This window comes from Columba livia, chromosome 1 (genome assembly GCF_036013475.1).
Source record: "Columba livia isolate bColLiv1 breed racing homer chromosome 1, bColLiv1.pat.W.v2, whole genome shotgun sequence".
Taxonomy (NCBI): domain Eukaryota; kingdom Metazoa; phylum Chordata; class Aves; order Columbiformes; family Columbidae; genus Columba; species Columba livia.
The window spans coordinates 182,855,171-182,874,303 of NC_088602.1; the positions used below are offsets into that span (position 1 = coordinate 182,855,171).

General features: G+C 39.2%; 1 protein-coding gene across 6 annotated transcripts in view; it reads right to left on the reverse strand.

Annotated features, from left to right (window-relative positions):
• Positions 1-470: 470 nt before the first annotated feature.
• The window catches only part of DOCK4 (dedicator of cytokinesis 4), a 237,762-nt gene continuing 219,099 nt past the window's right edge, over positions 471-19,133 (reverse strand). For 3 of the 6 annotated variants that reach the window (XM_065048725.1, XM_065048724.1, XM_065048729.1), the window contains 11 exons: positions 17,637-17,720; positions 15,813-15,932; positions 15,346-15,467; positions 14,968-15,088; positions 14,372-14,453; positions 14,045-14,154; positions 12,697-12,864; positions 10,468-10,540; positions 7,865-7,978; positions 6,849-6,910; positions 471-3,559 (listed from right to left, as the gene is read on the reverse strand). In XM_065048725.1, coding sequence (XP_064904797.1) covers positions 3,134-3,559; positions 6,849-6,910; positions 7,865-7,978; positions 10,468-10,540; positions 12,697-12,864; positions 14,045-14,154; positions 14,372-14,453; positions 14,968-15,088; positions 15,346-15,467; positions 15,813-15,932; positions 17,637-17,720 — 1,482 coding nt within the window. In that variant the 3' untranslated portion in view covers positions 471-3,133. Of the gene's footprint in view, positions 3,560-4,673; positions 4,846-6,848; positions 6,911-7,864; positions 7,979-10,467; positions 10,541-12,696; positions 12,865-14,044; positions 14,155-14,371; positions 14,454-14,967; positions 15,089-15,345; positions 15,468-15,812; positions 15,933-17,636; positions 17,721-19,133 lie in introns of those variants that run through there. The other 3 variants (XM_065048727.1, XM_065048726.1, XM_065048728.1) reach the window with 2 other exon arrangements.

Genomic DNA, 19,133 nt, shown 5'->3' on the forward strand with positions numbered 1-19,133 from the left:
GCCTGGCACATCTTCCTGCCATTCCCTTGGGTTCTATTGTTCATCGCCAGAGAGCGATGAGAAGATTGACACATGCAAACAGCCATACCTGCACTACCCTGGAACCTTTACTATCAAGGGTTCACTTCAGCTTTGTGCTTCTTTCAGGACACAGACCGTTAGTTATGATCTGACTTGAGACATCATGATAAGGTAGAGAGACATTAGCCCATCATGTAAACCGGTCTGAACTGCATCATTTCAAAGCCAGCCAGCCAAGCCTGCAGTTGCTTCTGTGCCATCCCAGAGGTACCAGCATCTCACATACAATATTTGAATACAACCATCATCCTACCCATTAAGCATACATTAGGTAACATTCAAGCTATTGAGTGGTAACAGCAACTTGTTCTTATAGATCCTCTTATATGAGCTTCTGAATTACTCACAGTCATCCAGAAAGTGATAAAACTACATTTCTGAGTAATACATAAAATTCAAATAAGACCTTTATTTACATTAGGTTTTCAAGCGCTGGGTGTTGCAACATACATAACAAAATTTCATACTACATTTTTTATAGGAAATCAGGTTGAAAAGCTGATCTACAGAATCAATTTGTCAAAATTGGCTAAGCAGAAAATGCATCAGCTTGGTCTTAGAGTTCTCTGTCAATTTTACACTGTCTGCTAACATTCAGACTATCCTGATGTCACAGTTATAAAAACAGAGCGCTCATGCAGGTTAATTTACAGGGAACTCTCCTAGTAAATTTTACATTCTTCACTTGTTCGGAAGAGCATGTCAATAGTCTCCACATTGTCTCACAAAGCCACTTCGAATCCAAATAGGGAGAAAACCAGATCCGTTGGGAGATTTTTAACAGAAAGAAAACTGGATTTAGCAAGACAGGGAGTCAGAACTTTATAATTCAGTTTGTTGCAGAATTAATTTCTCATTCTGTAGAAAATAAGTTGTACTGTAAAGATTAATCAGATCACTTTATTCCATATTAACATTATGCAGCAACCAATATGAATGTCTAGGTAAACAGAAACTTCATGAAATGTCTGGCTGCAAAGCTGACTTCAGTAATGCACGCGAATGATTAAATCATCGATTCTGCTCACTGCCAGAAATAAAAAAGGGCTTTGGGAGCAAATAACACTGATTCATACTGCGCTCAAGTATTAGTCAACAAAATCTATTAAACTATACAAGGGTGAAAAAAAAAATTCAAACAAACCAAAGCAGCTTTGTTATCTTACTTGTGACACCTTATTTAAATCTCAGGCATTGCCTTTTTATACACGCATAAATACGGAGCCTTCTACACCTTTTATGATGTGGTTACAGACACAAAAATGTTATAGTAGAAAGCAAGAGCTAGTTCAAGGAATTTCAGACTTTGAATCAGCAAGATACAAACCTAAAATTCATATGTTCCTTTTCAAGTTAAGAATACTTTCACTAAAACATAAATATTTTAACATATATTAATTTTTCTGACATTCAAAATTGTAAAGTCAATATGGCAGAATTATTGTTAAAAGCACATATTTACAAATATTCTTTTTTTCCATACATAAAGTATTTGGCATAATAATAACAATCTTACTGCATACACAACTGTTTGCTTTTTCACATAATGGTACACTCCTTATTAAAATTTACCAATTATGTACAAAAATACTTGAACATTTATTATAGAAAACCTCTATAACTACCATCAACAGCTTGTAACTGCTGAAGATTTAATTGAGAGAATATAAAAAGTGGTCACTTTCTTCCAGTTAAACTATCAACAAATCAAACACAGCTAAAATCAAGATGAGCTTCCCAACAAAAGAGGGAGAATATTTGTAACAGCATGATTTAAAATGCAGTTCACACATCTGTTCCCAAGCACATGTTAAACAGTCAGTAAAAGAGGATACAAAAAATACATACAGAAGGTGCCTTTTTCTTTTCCCTCTCCACATTCCTACAGCTTCCAGAGCTCCTCAGATGCCAGTCACTCAAATACAACCTAAGGCCAAACACCATTCTCCTACATAAAGATGATGGTGATGAACTCAAGCTAAAAAGCAAATCCAAAACCTGACTCCACTGGTACATACACATCCAAAGAGCTGTTCAGAATTTTTGCTAGGTTTTGACATCATTATTAATGACCTTTGCAATTAGCTTTTGAAATATGTTGATTGACATCTGGTAATTTGCATTTTTTAAAAAGTGTTTATTTAGTGTATTGCTCTTGGTACTAGTCAGTACTGATTCTTGTACGCAAGTTAAATGAACAATTCATTTGTACCTATTTCATACACAGATTGTGTTTTAGGGTGAACTTTCAAAAGGAGCAGAGAACCTACACTAGCAGACTGCTAGCTTTTCAAAAACAAAACCAAAGCAGGAAAACAAAACCAAAAATCAACCAACAAACCATTAACTGGAAGAATAAAAGTAAATTGCACCTCAAAAAGAAAAGGATGCGTCAGGTACAGTAATACACTAATGCAACAAAACCCCATCAAGATTCACCAGAATGATGCTGTAACGCTGAAGGAAATGCAGGTATTTTCATAAACCAAGTGTGTGTTTCAAAACTCCAAACCACATTCTTACAACAGTTCTCTGCAGTATAACTTGCATTATATCCGAGTTTTTCCACAGACATTTGAAATGACCAACCTGTTCATTGGATAAGAGAAACAACTTTCAGCCTACTTGCAGAAACATCCTAGTCTACAGACTACTTTGTTAGAAAGCGTGCATTTATCTCTAGTAGTAAAGATTCAGTCAGTATATTCCATATTTTGTAAGAAGCATTCGGCTAACTCAGATGAGAGCTGTAGGGTTTTAGATTAGATTTTTTAAATAAAAATAAAGTACAAATAAAAGCATTTCTCAGTATTTACCACCATGAAATTAAAAAAAAATAAATCCTTGCATTCATGCTTCCTATAGTATCCGGCAACCTAAATTAGTAATTTCCTTTCAAATGTGCAACATAATATTAATAAGCATTTCGAAATTACTCAAAAGAAAAGGGTGAAATATTAAAGTGCCTAACTAAACGTGTTTTACCATGTTTAAAAAATAGTATTTCTTAAACGGCAAAGAATTGGGGCAATTAAATTACAAAAGTGGCTTCTCAGAGCTGAGAGACTTTGCGGGGCAGAGGCCTGGGCCGGGGCGCCTGCTCAGTCCTCCTGCTGCTGCTGTTCTCCAGGTTGTTGGGCCGGACCAGCTGCGGCTTGGGCGGCAGCGCCGGCGGGTCGGCCGGCGGGATGGAGAGGCTGTGAGGTAGAGGAACGGGGCGCTTCAGAGTCCGCTCGTACACGCTGTAAGGCGGCGGGGTTTTGCTTTCTTTTCTCACAGGCTCCTCAGAAACGCTGTAGCTTGGGACAGTCACTGTTGTTTCGCTGCCTTGGCTTTCAAAGCCCGACGTCTCTGATGTGCTACATCGGCTGAGCGAAGAGATGCCGCTGCTGTAACTCCCCGACAGCACCGGGGAGTTGGATATGAGCCCCGAGGAATGATACTCCACTGGAGACGGGGTGAATGACTGCACGGACCCCTGCTCGAAAGAAAGCGCAGAAAGATTTACCGGGAGTAAACGAGGGGGAGTGTTTCTGTGCTCAGACTGAAAACACAGATTACACAGATTCTGAGGCTTGATAAATGTAAACGGTTGCATCCTCGTTTAATTAAAATCTAGTAAGAAAACAATAAAAAGCTCATTTCCAGAGTGCCTAGGTGCACCTTACAGAGTGCTCATGCCAGTCATTCGTGTAAGTGGAAGCAAAACTGTATTTAAATGTTATCTTACTATCATAATACTCTGGAAAAATCTGGAAGCCTTTAAGAAGCACCCTCCGTTTTGCTGGCTTTCAGTGAAATGCAGAACCCCGCACAGCGCCTACCCAGGGGTGTCCTGCCACCTAATGCCAAGCACAGGACTTGCATCCCAGTCACTGCTGCTACTTCAGTCTCTCATATTCCAAGTTCATTTTCCAAAGCTTTTCCTCATTGTTCTAGCGCACCGTCATGCAATGAAAAGTGCATGTACGTTGTGGCATCATTTCTGAGTGTGCCACAATACCACCGTCGGAGGTGAGGCGCAGAGCGGATGCCAAGCTCAGAGCTGCTGCTGGGCTCCAGCCCCTCTCACTATTCGGAGGCAGCAGCCCGAAGGTGTGATGTGAGGCATCGATGCTGCAGACAGCACCCTGAACCCCGCTTGCTCCACCCTTCCTCTCCCCCATCTCCCAGGCGTTCCTTGGGCACACTGCGCCGCTTGGACGAAACACAAGACATCACTGCGGGCCCAGGAGATGAGGGTCCAACAGAGGGCAAAGGTTGCAAATGGCTGCACCGGCAGCCTTGCAGGTCCATGGGGGAAGGTGAGGGACGGGGTGCTGAGGGCTCAAGCGGCAACAACAGTGCTGACAAAGAATAGTGGGCAGGGACAGTAAAGCCCTACCTAAAAACATTGAGCAGTTCTTTTCTAGTGAAGCAATTTCAACTGAAAACTCCAAAATGTTAGACCATACTTTGCATATTGAAAAGTTTCTGCAACATATCTGATTTTGACTGGAGCCATCTGAGACAATCTAGACTTAAAGGCCTCAAGCACAGGCTAAAAAGGGATGGAGAAATCATGTCAAAGACAAATTTCTCATCCCAATTCTTGTTAGACTGGTTGGCGCTCAGCTGCTCAGCTTGAGGTGAGAGTGTGAGTCATGCAACAAAGGATGGGGAGGGAAAAAAAGGAGAGGGGCAGGGATGTACAGAGCTGGCTGCACTGACTTTATGCTGTTGAGATAATCTTAGTTATCCATCTAGGACTGGATCCACAGTGGACTGAAAGCAATGGAAAAAAAAGAAATCTTCATTTACATCATTGGGTTTTGTACTAAGATGGCCTTCTCTGGCAGCACACAACAGTTGGAGCAAAGGCTGAACACTGAGCCCTGTATATGGCTAGGGAAAAGCACAGCAAGTTTTATTTAAAATTCAATACATGTTGAAGTAATTTCAGACATTGCAAGAAGCCTGTTTAACTACTTGTTTCAAGTTCCATTCCTCTGCATGGGAGGAGCTGCAGCTGTGCTCCTATCCCCACTAGCATCCAGGGTCAAGGCTTTCAAATAAATGATGTAATTGGTTCAAGTTCCAAGAACACTTGACATTCAGATTAAGTGAACACAGATAAGACCTTTGTTTTTGTCATTCAGAACAAGAGCAAATATGTGTAAACCCTGCCTGCTTCAATGTAGGAGCTGAGCAGGAGTAAGCACTTGGTTCCTGACAGCAGTGCAGACTGCTTGTACCAGTAGTGTGAAACAGTCTAGACCCCAAAACAGTCTGGAAATTTACAGATGCTCAAAGTGAGATCCAGCAACTCTCAGAAGTATTCTGGGCCAGCATTCCTCTCCAAAGCAGCAATCCAGACTTTGGCTGTAAAAGGCTTACATTCTGTCCAGGCCTTTAGAAGAAAATGTTAGGATGAGCTTGAAACACCCCTAAGAATCATTCAGGAACAGAGAGGAGTTGCTCCCCTTTTGTACAATATCCTAATGCTCTGAAGAGCTTCCTAGTAAGCAGTCAGTGTGAAACCTGAGACCGGTGCCCACTTCAGCAGAAGGTACACTATGGTAACAGGACTACAGGGCACTCTGATGGCCAGTGCAATTGTTCCATGTTGAACCTGGACCATGTGCAGCCACAAATGGAAGTGTTATGGGCTCAAGTGATGACAAACAGGAGACTGGCTGAAGACTTGTGATCAGGGACACCTCAAGGGGAAAGGAGGCATTTTTGGGTGCCACTTTCTTCCTCAGGATATGTGAATCCCTGCAGCATTAGTTAGGCATTGGGTAGCCATGGGACCAGTTTGGCGGGGCTGCCTCCCTCTGCCCTTGCACCCAAGTGCCTGAGGCATGAGTCATGCTCCTTTCTATTTGCTCTCCTTCCACGTTGTTGACCCTCATGTTTCTAACTGCAGAATTATCTCACCTTCAGGGAGGTGGTGTAGGCTATCCCTGAGACTAATGTGCAGTCTGTCAGTACTGGGGTTTACCTGGACTATGCAGGCTGTGTGTTTGTGTCCTCTGGTGCCGTGAAAGACACAGATTTCCTGGTCAAGTTATTTAACCAATAAGCTGTGTGCAACAAGCAGGTACCAACACATTCAAATATCATGAAACAGAAATCAAAGCTGCTTAGTTTAGCCAGGATCCCCAGTTGCTGTGGGTCTTTAACTGCCAGAGAAGATTCAATGCTTATTCACAGCCTGTATTTGATGTTTGCTATTGTCAGGCTTCAAACTACTTCCAACTTACACAATCCTGTTGGATCATTCTGTAGAGGCAATGGATATTAAAATGACTGAAGCAGTGATTACACCCTAACATACCCTCTAATCCAACAGCTATGGACACTAGGAGAGTAAGAGGAATGGGTTGCACAATAGGTTCTTCTTAGCTGGCATCTCCCCTTTTGCCACTGTAACAGAATTCTGGACCAGGCGGATCATCGGGTATCTCTCACATTTCTTTCTTACACTCTCTTCTGTCCACTGACTCAGGTGAGCATGATTATCCAGCAAGGTGAGAAGCCTAATATTGAAAGGCTAAAGAGTCTAAAGATTAGATTTCTTGCCTGTAGTTTTGAAAATCTTCAGAGCGGCTGTAATTGTTATGGCTACTTACTCGTGTGATTTTTTTTTTTTTTTTTTTTGGTATAGGCATTTGAAAATAAAAGGGAAAAAAAATGTAATCCCAAATAATGGATAATAAACATACACTATCTACCCAGTAACACATATGACCCACCCCACAAAGACAGTGCAGTTGAGACAGTACCTTCATTGGTGATCTGCCAGCAGGAGAAGGGGAAACGGAGGCTATGTGTCTTGCTGGTGATGCTGTAAAGTCAGAAAGGTTTCAGTGCACTCTTGGCATTACAATCTTTGCTAAGAAATCTTTTTAAGTGGATAGGAAATCATTCTATACACAAGCATTATCTCTGGTTCCCTCTGGGTACTTGCTTGATTGCTGCATGTAGTTTTTGAAAATTTGTTTATTTTACTTTGTTCTCAGGATCATCTTGCAGTACAACCAAAGAGGTATAAGAAACTTCAACCTCCATCTTTTCTGACAGATTTTGTTTTCCTTCCAAATGTACAGGGTACAAATGAACAGGGTTCAAAACAAGTTAGTGTAATAAATTTTCCCCTCCTCTTTTTCTTCTTTTCTTAAGAAAGATATTATATTATGTATTTGTATATCAAATAAGAAAAAAGATAATACATACTGTACTTATATAAAACGCTTACTTCTAAATATATTGTAAATATGCCTGGACATATTTTGAGGCATGAGTCTAAAAAACAAAAAGCGACTTCACTCCCTTGAGAACAATTATATTTATAGTATCACTTAAGCAGTCTTTCCTTTAAATGGAAATTAATCTTTGGAAAGGAAAATTGGTTACAGTAACAGAACTAATGTACTTCCATGATGGCTGTGTATTTTCTGGCCAGTAAGATTCTTTGTGGTTAATGATCATTCCTGATTGCTAACCTCAATTATCATAAGATCAAAGATTAAATTTGATCATCCTCCCTAGTACCTGCATGAACTGTCTGAAACTACTCAGTTATTAAGTGAAGGAGCAGAGTATTAGAAACAAAATGCTACAGAGAACATTAATGAGATGAAAATACCTGTGGAGGCGGATCTATAGCCTTCCATGTAAGTAATCAAATAATAGACTAACCTGCCCAAGACACTAAACATTAATCAGAGTGGAAAGAATCTGAGCGCTCAAGTAGATCACTTTTTTACTGGAGCTTAGCCCAAAATGTCTATTAACTCACCAGTCTGTGCAGGTCTTGGTGGTACAGGAGGAGATATAAGCTTTCCACTTTCTGATGTGTTCCTGGCTTCCTTCCCGCTGTCCAGGCTCCAGCTGCTTGGGGTGGTGTTTACAGCTGGAAGAGAATGAAAAACCTGGCATAAGTGTCAACACTTCCAGCCCTCTGACTTGCCTTTTTCCATAAGGGTAAAAATACACAGAGTGAAAATGTTAAACAACTGAACAAGTGTGCCTGAAAAGCTCTCATGAGTACATCAGCCTTTGAAAAGCTCTTAAATAATGGCTGTCAATCTTCTGTTTGCCTGATGTATGCATCTGGCCCTCAGGTCAGTTTGGGACTGCAGAGCAGCTGGGAGCATCAACAACAGGAGCAGAGATAGCGCTCTGGTGCACTGCAAACCCAGCCACAAAGGGAGATAAGCTTGAAGCCTGTTAATATAACCAGTTTATCTTTGCATCAGACTCCTCTCTAAAGGTTTCCATGCAGAGAGGAGCAGACTGTTCATAAACTATTTCCATTAACATGTTTTATATACAGAAGGCACTGAAGAAAGGAACTCTCCAAATTCCAATCCCCCTGCTTCAGAAGGCTTTCAGTGCTAACCCTCTCTTGTCGCTCGCATAGGCTACAAATTCAGCATTCAAAGATGGTGGAAAGAAGGGCACAAAATGGGGGGAGTAAAAACTAAAAGAAATGAAGGTGTCTGGGGAAAAAAAAGAAATCAAATGAAAAAATTATTGTGGACTAAGAAGCTGTTTGTAGCCATGGTCGAGCATCTCTCCTTGACCGTGTAAACTGACTATCACCTTGACATGTATAAAACTGGCTGTTGTATTTGTCTGTGTGACTTTTATCGAATTCCACAACTTCATAATTGAATGATCCCATAAGGCCTGGAACAGCTGCCCTAATAGAACTGAACTGGATTATCTCAGGTTGTCAAGGCACCACCAGATTGGAAAGAAGTCAGATAGACAGAAAGACAGGGTATTTCACACAGACACGACAAAAACTAACTTAAACCCCAGATTTTTACTTACATGTCCTGTGAAAAAGTGGAAAAAAAAAGGTTCAAACCTCCTTCCTTCCCCACCCCCCCAAAAAAAGCACCAAAACCCAATGGGTTTCCTTCTTGTCTGCTAATTTCATAGTTGTGGGTAAAGAACCACATGCAAGGACCCTATGCTCATTTACAAAAATGAAGCAAAAAGCAAAGTATTGTCACTAACTGATGGTATCAATTATTGGTATTAAAGCAACACCAAGGGCTCCCAGGAGGACTTGAATCCCACTATACCAGTATATACCAGACTTAGTAGAAAAAGTACAAGTACAAATAGTATTTGTTTCATATCTATAACAATATTGTTACAGTATAATTGCACATTAGTTGACCCTGATAACAGAGCACAGAATATCTGTTTTCTAAAGGAACATTTTGCCTTTTTATTGCCAAAATACGCAATACAGTGTTTGCTTTTTATTGTGGTTGTCACCTAGCAGTATAGTTTTGCCCTCATTCTAAAAACAGCTTGGCACCAGCTCCGGGTACTTCACATGTCTGAATCTCTTGAAAAGCCATTTTTTTTCTTTTAAGTCTTCCAAGCAGTCAGTTCTTTGGACTGCTAAAGTCTCCAGGAAAGAATATTTTATTTTAACAATTCTGTAATATACTTGGCTACACCGGCCAGTGGAAAAGTTTAGCCATTATCATGTTGAATTATTTCATAAGTTTCTCAGCCCTGTGAAAAATTTGACAGTTGAGCTTTCATAAAAAATTTGGACGCAAAAATACTTCCCAGCTTATTGACAAAAACCTGATTCCTGGTCAGTTCTTGTTACAGTTTATTCTCAAAATCATTATTTTCAGTACACCTGTTTTACTGTATCTTTTTTTCAGGGTACAACAAAGGGAAGCACATACTTAAATGATGGAGCATATTATGGATGTGAAGCACATAATGAAATCTTAGCTCAGGCACTGTGCCAACAACACTGAATTTCCCCATGTGCAAAATCATAAAAGGCAATATTTTGTCTATGTAAATTCACAGGTTTCTCATTTACTCTAATGAAGACCAAACAAAACACAAGAGGAAAACCAAAACAAAATACAAAAACCCCCACCAAACCACAAATTGATCTTTTCCATCAAAGCGTAACCAAAAGCATAGTGACTTAGATTTGGTAAAAAGGACTTGCAGGTACCAAAATTCATTACTCTCTCCATCTCTTTTGTTTCTCTCTGCCCCAGTCTCCAGCAGTTCATCGCCAGGGTTCACCACCCCATACGTCTCTTGAGGAGCAGCAAGGACAGCTCTCCCAGGCCGCCTGCTGCAACCTGCTGCTCCATGACCCCCTTCCTCCAAACATCTGGGCCCTTCTGAGTGCAACACTCAGTTCAAACAACCATCACGTTCCCCCTTTTTTGGCAAAGTGTTTTGAAACTTAGAGTGTTAGTATAATTTATTAGTTAGTTAGAATGTTTGTACACTTGGAGATGACAATATACGCTCCAAAGACTTAGCATTCTACAGGAATATGACAGATAAATTATGTTTTCATTGCTTCCAAGTTTGGTATGGTGCAGAATTTCCACTCACCTTTGTCAGGGCCGGGCAGATTGGAATCACTTCGTGGCAAAGGACCGTCTCCAATATGATTAAACAGCATTCTCTGTAAATTGAGAACAGTATGGTTTATGCATAGCTGCTGTTGTATTTCAGTAGCCTTTAAGAAAACAAATATATTTTTGTTATTATCCCCACCATGCAGGTCTGCTTTGGAAGTAGAGTGATAAACATCACCTAAGAACACAAATGGTTTAATAAAAATATATGTATACAAATAAGGAGTAGACTAGCTTTCTGAAAACTGTACACACTGGAGTCAGAGGGAGGATTATTATGTACTGAGTTCTGACAGTTACCAGCTCCATAAAAAACAAAATAAGGCTCATTCCTCCAGTGGTATCTTGATAGATTAGTAAACAAAGGCAGAGATGGATTTGCAATGATTTCATTGCAGAATCAGGATCAGAACAAGGTGTAACATTTGACAATATTCAAGTTATGGCTGTTATCTTAGAAGAGCATTGTGTATTACTTCCAATCCTGACTTTTTTTGGTAGCAGTATTCTCATTTCTCTTGTAGATAAGAGCCAACCTATAAAGTGTGTTGTCTTTCCTTTTCTGAATATTTTTTTTTAAATCACAAGTACATTAAAGAAACAATTTTAAAATTTGACTAGTTATTTCTTTTGGAATAATATAATGCAAAATAATCCATAGGGCACTAGTTTATCTTGATAACAGATGTAAACCGCATACGGTTAATCCTACAAGTAATTCAGTTGTACTTTCCAAAGCAAATAAGAACAGATAAACTTTACTTTTCTTTTTTCCCCTTCTGTAAGATCAGACAATCAGTGAAATCCAAATCAACTCAAATCAAACCAAATCAAATCAAACCCTTCTATCTCCTTCTGGTGTTTGCGAGGCACTATACTGTGGTTCCACAAGATGGCAAACCCAGCTGCAAAGTAATTGTCATGGATCCAACATTGCAGTTTCATATTACAAAGTGAGGAACAAATACTTGGCCAATTCAACTTGACTTGAAACTTCTCATAAAGAGAATGCTTTGGTAGACTTTGAGCTACCCCAGGTTTGCCTATCAGTGCTGTACTAGAGTCATACTGGATCAGATAATACCCATTTTTTTCCTGGAGTTACCATTAAGGCAAGGTGCTGTAACTACAAACATACTCCAATGTGACAGAAAATGTGATCGTATGTTCCTGCCTGGTCTAGATTAAATGTTCGCTGCCTAGCAAGTCTGCAGTGCATCAGAATCTGATGGGTAAGTCTGTTTTCTGTTGGGCAGGTAAATAGCAAAGGCTGAAAAAGCAACTGAAGCTGGAGGAGATAAAGAGACAAAAGCTGAACGAAACACAGAGAAACGATGACATACTAAAATAATGAAATATAAAATCATATGGAAGAACAAGAGCAATCACGGGATGTTTAATGAGATGCAAAAATCCCCCAAAACTGGAAACTCAGAAAGTTCCATTAGGAAGAATAACAGTGCAAAAACTAAGGAGGCTTGTTGACCAGTCAATGACAGTAGGCACTCCTCTTCAGAGTATGGGAACAGCTGGAGAAACACTGAACAATCGCTCAGACAGAGATCGAAAAGCAAGCACAAATGGTTGTTGACTGAAAACAGCTGTACATAGATAACTTTGAGCATCAATTTCAATGAGAGAAGCGGATGCAGTACTGCTGTGGTCTTGTTCTATGAAGTCCATCAAACTTCCTTAAATGAGGCAGATATATCCTGAAAGGACTTGATTTAGACTTGAAGTGCAGGAATTTGCCTGTGTATCTCATCTTTTCTGGTTGAAAAACTACTGTGAAAACTGCATTCATTAAGCTCTAACAAAGATGTTCATAAATGGGTGGTCTGTTCCTCATTAACTTAGTAGAAAGCTCCAATCAAGACTGTCGAAGTTAACCGGTGTTAGAATAAAAACAGAAAGGATAAGGAACACTTTGAGTATCTGGATTCTAATAAGAGTTGTAGGCATCTCTACGATATCTCCTTACAATCATCTTGAGGATTTCTTTTCCCCTTCTTAATCAGAAAGCAGAGAATCAGAATTTTGTCTCTGATCACAGTCCATTTTTACTGCTCAGGGAATAGAGCAAGAGAAAGAAATTGCACCTTTCCCCAGGAAGTTATATCCTCATTTATGGCTACGAGAGCAGAAAGAAACTGTCAGACCTTCTCACCTTTGAAACATACCAGCAAGTTAATTTTTTACTTACCCTCTCTTGGGACACTGAGGGTAGAGACAGATTGGGAGATTTTCCTGCCGGGCGAGTCTCAGAGAGAGTGGAGACTGGGCCTACGAGCTCCTCAGCCTCCCTTATCGAATCGCGGGTAGAGTGGGGGAGAGAAGTCGCGTTCCACTTGGCAAAGCAAGAGTTTGTAGTCTGGGAGCAAAAATGGGATAATTTTTTTCCTTTGCGGCAAACTGTAAAACCGCTTTATTTAAAGAACATCTCCTGGTCTTTGCTGCATGTTGGTTTGGCTCTGCTACCACTGAGAAGGTGCCCGGTAGACATATCAGTGAGCAGTTCCCAAAAACTGTCCTTAAGTGTGGCTAAGATTAGTATTACTTCTTAAGCCCTCAGGTAACAGCATTAGGACTTAAACAGAAAAGAGGAAAAAAATAAATTAAGAGCCAATTCAATTACTGAAGAAGCAAGGCACAAGAATACAGCTAAAGAGAAACCAACAAATCATTTCTAAAGTAAAAGATGCTGGACTACCAAGTTGGTTTTTATCAGAGGCAAAATTTTTTGGTGGAAAAGAGCGTTGAGAGGAGGGCCTTTCACACTGTACTTATGTTCCCATCCTTCCCAGCTTCAGGAAGCAGTGCATTGTGTGATGGCACGGATTAAAACAGCAACTGTGTTAAAGGAAGGCACTTTAGGAAAGTAGGTCCATGAAGAAGAACAGATGAAAAAAGGATTCAAAATTGGGCAGCTCACCAAGCTCGTTTTGCATTTCAGATAACTCAAAAGATATGGATTTCATACAGACCTAGATAACTGTAATTTTAAGGTAAGTACTCATCTGTTTTGTTGTTTTTTTTGTTTTTTTTTTTTTTTTTTTTAATCTGAAGTAAGAAAATGCCTATCTTTCTTTTCTGAAACTATACTGAAAAATAGGAATTGCCACACAGAGTGGGTTATTATTTCACAGTGGCTAGGATTAGCTATTTCAGAAGAAATAAAGGGGAGGTCAACATGGACAACTGCTACGATAACAGTTTTTCTTTCTTTTTCCCTAGATTGAGCAAACACTGCTGTTTCACACAAGCAGGTTGTGTCATCTGGTAAGTCTTCGCATCTCTCTCTCACTGCAGTGAGTAAATATCAAAAACCAGCTGTAAAGCTAGACAAAGCAAGCAGAAATGTGATCAAGCACCATGTATTCTATTCATATCTATTTCATGTAAAATATTTTAGAGTATTTGTTTATAAAAGCAAGAAAAACCCTTGAAAATTAACAGCAGTGAGCAGACACTGAATCTGCTCGAAGTTCAACAAGCAGCTTTTTCACTTTCTAAGCTACTTGTGTTGACAGAACTCCCAACACGCTTCCTACCTGCGAGGTTTCCAAAGGAGTGGGGTAGATGGCACTGCAGGGCCTGTCTCTTGGGGACAGGCAAGAGTTCTCTCGGGAATGCTTATGTTTGTCAGACAACAGAGGAGAGGCTGGAATATAAATGTGTCAAGTGATTAAATTCATGCAGTGAAACTCAGACATGTCGATTCTATGCTTATTACAAAGAAATCTTCTGTCCGCAATAATTCACATTACTCAAACAAGTGGCTAAATTTGATGTCTGACCAGTGATATCATGCAGAAATTCAGCTGTGTTATGTATCAAGAATCCTTTAATATGGTTTACCACAGGAGATGAGCACCGACCTCTGGCACTGGATGGAGCAGAACTGGTCACATTAGGTGAAGCAGAATGCGTAGAACTCAGGCTTGAGGTAGACGGACTAGGCTGTGTATAGAAGAGATGCTGTTGCCACATCACACTTACTGGCTTGGAAAATAAAACCTTATAGCATACTTTTTACCAAAAGAAATAACTTCTAATTTGTTAGACAGGTTTCTCAGTATTTCAAAATAGCAAACCAGTATATAAGGGCATTAATGTAACTATAGAAAGATATAGTAAAATGACAAATAAATAGAAATCTTCCTAATGTATTAAAATAATTGCACCACAACTGTGACAACTGGACAAAAATGCCTATGTAAGGTCAGATGATTTTGCATCATAGTGTATTGCTGCTTATTACTTCTGTAAAAAAAATCATGCTTGAGGTTAAATAAGAAGAAACAGTTTCATCAAAAACTGTTCTAAGTTAAGGAGGTTAACAGCCCAGTAATAGATTTGTTTTTTAAAAGAAGTATCAGCAATAACGTTGACATTTCCAAATAACGGGAGCATTAATTTAGTAAATAGCCTTGTATGAAAGATTCTGTTTAGTTTGAAGAACAATAATTTGTACCTGCATGTTAAAAACTTCATCAGAGCTTTCCGATTGCCCAGTGATATTGCTGACTTCAGCAGAAGCTTGGGATGACAGGGATGAGGATGAATATCGATTGACAGCTGGGTAACTCAAGGGACTATTACAAGAATAACAAAATACAAAATGGTTAACTCTAGTTGCCAATCATAATTTTTCATGTGAAAATAGGACACGTTTATTAATCTCCAGTTTAATTTGGATTAGGAGAGAGGGTGAGAGAACGGGAGAGAATATATACATCAGCTATTCAAGATACTTCAGGCGGCCCATACACGGAGGAATGCACACAACAGAAGTATTTTATGGGTCATTTCCCATAAGAAAAATCTATCCGTTTCTAGTAATATAACTTGCCTGCGTCGTGGTATTACCCTGGCACCATCAGGGCTCATAGAAACAGGTATGGAGTTTCGGCATACGCGAGGACTTCCATTTGGGAAATGAACAGGGCTAGCTTGTACACAGGCAGAAAATTCCTGGTGAGGAAGATTGATTAAAATGTGCATAATATCATTAAGCATTTTGTAAGATACAGATAGTAATCTGAATAGTTATATCTGCACTTTGGCTCAGCTTGATCATTAACAAGGAAAATAATTTTGCTGATGATACTTCCCCCTTAGTAAAACGTGCCTATTTTTCTCTGCACTGTATGGAAAGTTTATTAACTTTCCTGTTCTCTTTTTGGTCCTGTAGGAATGCTACAAGTTGTAATGTGGACAAACTACCAAAAGATGTCACTATCTGTTGCTTAGAAAAATTAAACAACCCTTATTGCAGCTAAAGGCTCTCCTGGTTTATTCATGCACCTGCTCTCATACCTGTATTCCCAAGCTTGACTTCATCACAAAGAACTGATCCACCAGCTTTTTATGCAATGGCCTCATGTCCTGTGGTACCACCTTCTCGTGCACGGCCAAGCCAAATTCTAGAATCTGGGCCTGCAGAAGAGACAGAAAGAGAGGCAAAATACATTTTTGATCCATTTTCTTTAAGCTTTCATCATCATTTAGGATACTAATAAATAAAGAATATCCAACAAAATGCACATTGTGTTAAAAGCTTCTATCTAAATCCATGTCAGACCTGTAATCAAACAAGGCCTAAGACCAAAACTAGTGACACACAAGACGATTTTTGCCTCTTCCCGTTTTACTATTCAGCATTCCCAAACATTTGGCCTATGCAAATTCAACTCTGATACAAAAACCACTATGGAAAACATGATAAAAAAACTGGCTAAATGAAGCCATTCTAAAGCCTAAATAAATACATTTTTTTTTACAAAAACAGCGACAAAATGTATGAAACAACAGCAATGGCAACATCCCGTAGGGTCCCTGTAATGCGTTATCAATTAGTCCATGGTTCCCTGTCCTATTCCAACCCCTCAGAGACCTCAGTAAGTGGTGGCTTTATGTATATTATTGATGCAAGGCATGACAGGCTTCAGAATAACAATGCTAAAACTCTAATCTTGCTCAAATTTGCTTACAGACATTTAAAATCCTGAACTGGTTACATGAGGAATGAGATATAAACTCACATTTAAAAACAAAATAGCTAGGCCATGCTGTCATATCTTTGGATGGGAGCTACTGGCTGATGTTTCCAGGCAGCCTGTGCGTGGGCCGGCAGCTGCAGCACATCCACCCGCACACCCACCCCCGGCCCTCCCCAATCCTCAGCTTTTCTGTTAAATCATCTGTGGGTGCCAGACAGCATTAAACTTGGAATTCACATTTCTGTCATACAAAGTTATGAAGAAAAGGAAACTGCAATGTAAATTACTATATGTTATCTAAATGAAAGTGAGCTTGAGGAACCTATTCTGATTTTCTATTGTCCTTCGTCTGCTCTGACCAAAAGATACCACAACGCTGATGAACAATGGAATCTCCATCTTGCCAAATTCCAATACTCTGACCTCTTTATCCCAAGCTCGCAATAAAATTTGGAATTTCAACATGTTGCATAGAACAAAGATAGGTAAATGTCAGTTTAAAAAGCTGAAATCCTTAGTAAGATAATTTGATCAAAATATTTATTTTCAGCACTTCCAAATAGAGACACTTCATATTTGAGGCTGGTAGGTCATAATCTTATAAACAAACAAAGGAATAATACAAAAAAATGTATGATGCATAGAATATTCACCTGCTTAACTTAATCACTTGATGTTTATTTTACTACCTCCTTATTTGGCAATTATTATTTTATATCTTCCACTGTAATAAGATTTTTGGGTTTGTTTGTTTGTTTGTTTGTTGCTGTTATGCTAAACTTTGCAGTGAAAATATTTGTTCTGTAGTACCGGGAAAATACATCATAAAAATATTCGCTGAGCCCATCAAACATGCAAATATTTGCATATGAGCATCGCAAGACAAAAAACTTGCCTCTCAATTCAACCTTTAATTTATAATAGTTTGACATGATTAAGATGATGATGGAAAGGTCTAGGGAAAAAATACTAATGTGACCCAGAAACCTGCTTGTATAGGAAGTTACTGTCCATTGGGAGTCTAATTCAGATTACTCAACACTGGGAAATTATTAACCTCTGAAATTTTGTATTTTATTTTGGGACACTTTTAGCTAGAACAGCTGAGCAGGCTACCTAGTCAGTCTTTTCCCCACTTTACCTGCTCAAGCATCAGCTCTCTCAAGCGTGTAATCTTCTCTCCATCCTCTGGATGGTTCAAGATGTATTCTTTGACAAAGAACGCCTAAGCAGAATAAAATCATGAAGTAACATGAGTAAAAACACACCACTTTTTTTCCAAACAAGTTTCTTGATGATATTTTTGAAACAAAAGCTCCTTTCTACTGCAACAGATAACAAATGCTAAATAATTAATTATTCACAATTGCATGGGTGGAGACTATAGGCAAATAAAATGTAGCCACTCTTGAGTGGAGTCTATAGGTTGTTCAATCTCCAGAACAGATCCTGAAAAAAAATTTGGAAACCTGCAAATCAGAGTTAAAACCAAACACAGGTCACCTGAACTAAATATCTCTTCCCATTAATTGTGACATAGGATGCTATTATATGCCTTGGAGCTGTGACATTATCTTCTAATTCACTCTTAATATAAACAATATTTTGAAGAACTCACAATGCCTTTGGTATCAAAAAGCCACACTTTTCAGTTCAGGAGCATCTGACCCACATCCAGGTGTGCTCATGAGCTTACCATCGCTAATGCTCAAATTGTAGCCACCATAGTACCCCAACTTTTTTTTTTTACCCACCAGCAACGGCCTGGACACAGGACTCCCCTGTTTGTTCACAATCGTGTTTTTCTTAACATGGCACCTACCCTACCCTGCAAGAGGATTATATTTAATTTACAATAACTCTTAACATTACTCCACAAAGAAAATGCCCAGCTGCTTAGTTGATTTTTAGACCTTCTCAAAAATGCATTTGTCAAAAAAAGTGTCTGTATGCAAACCTATAGATACACATGGTTTTCTGTCCATAGAGTTGAGAGGATAATAGTGGCTGCTCTGTGTTTTCCTTTGCACCTGTCTTAGCATTTCTATCACTTCTTACAAAGTTCTCTGTCCAACTTTAGACGTTAAAATCTTTCTTAGGCAGAATCATTAGTAAACAAAGGGAGCAGTGGAGCTGGAGTTAAAAACGCCCATTCCTCTGATTCAGTTCCAAAATTTCATGCTGTGACAACGCATAACAAGGAAGTGCTGAGACCTGTCTAGAAAATACTGATATTGTAATGAAGAACATTTGTTCACATGGGCCTTTCACTGCAGAGAAGCAGACTTGTAAGAATTCATGTACAAACTGTTAAAGGGAGCCCTCTGATAGTTGCTAAAATCCCAAATCCCAAACTAATGCCAGCTGATTTTTTTTTCCCCCTCAGCTACAAGCTTAACGTTCTTTCAATATCAAGCAGGTGGTGCCCCAGTGGTTTTGAGCCGAGATTTATACAGATCTGTAATGAGTCAGATGTAATAATCTAACTTCAAACAAAATCACCAGTACCTTAAGGAAAAAAAAAAAAAAAAATCAGAATTTGACTAAATCCAGTATCTTGGAAGCAGTGATTTCCAGTAATTAATCACTTAAGTGCATCTACTCTTCCAGCACACATAAAAAACCGTAAGTTATAATA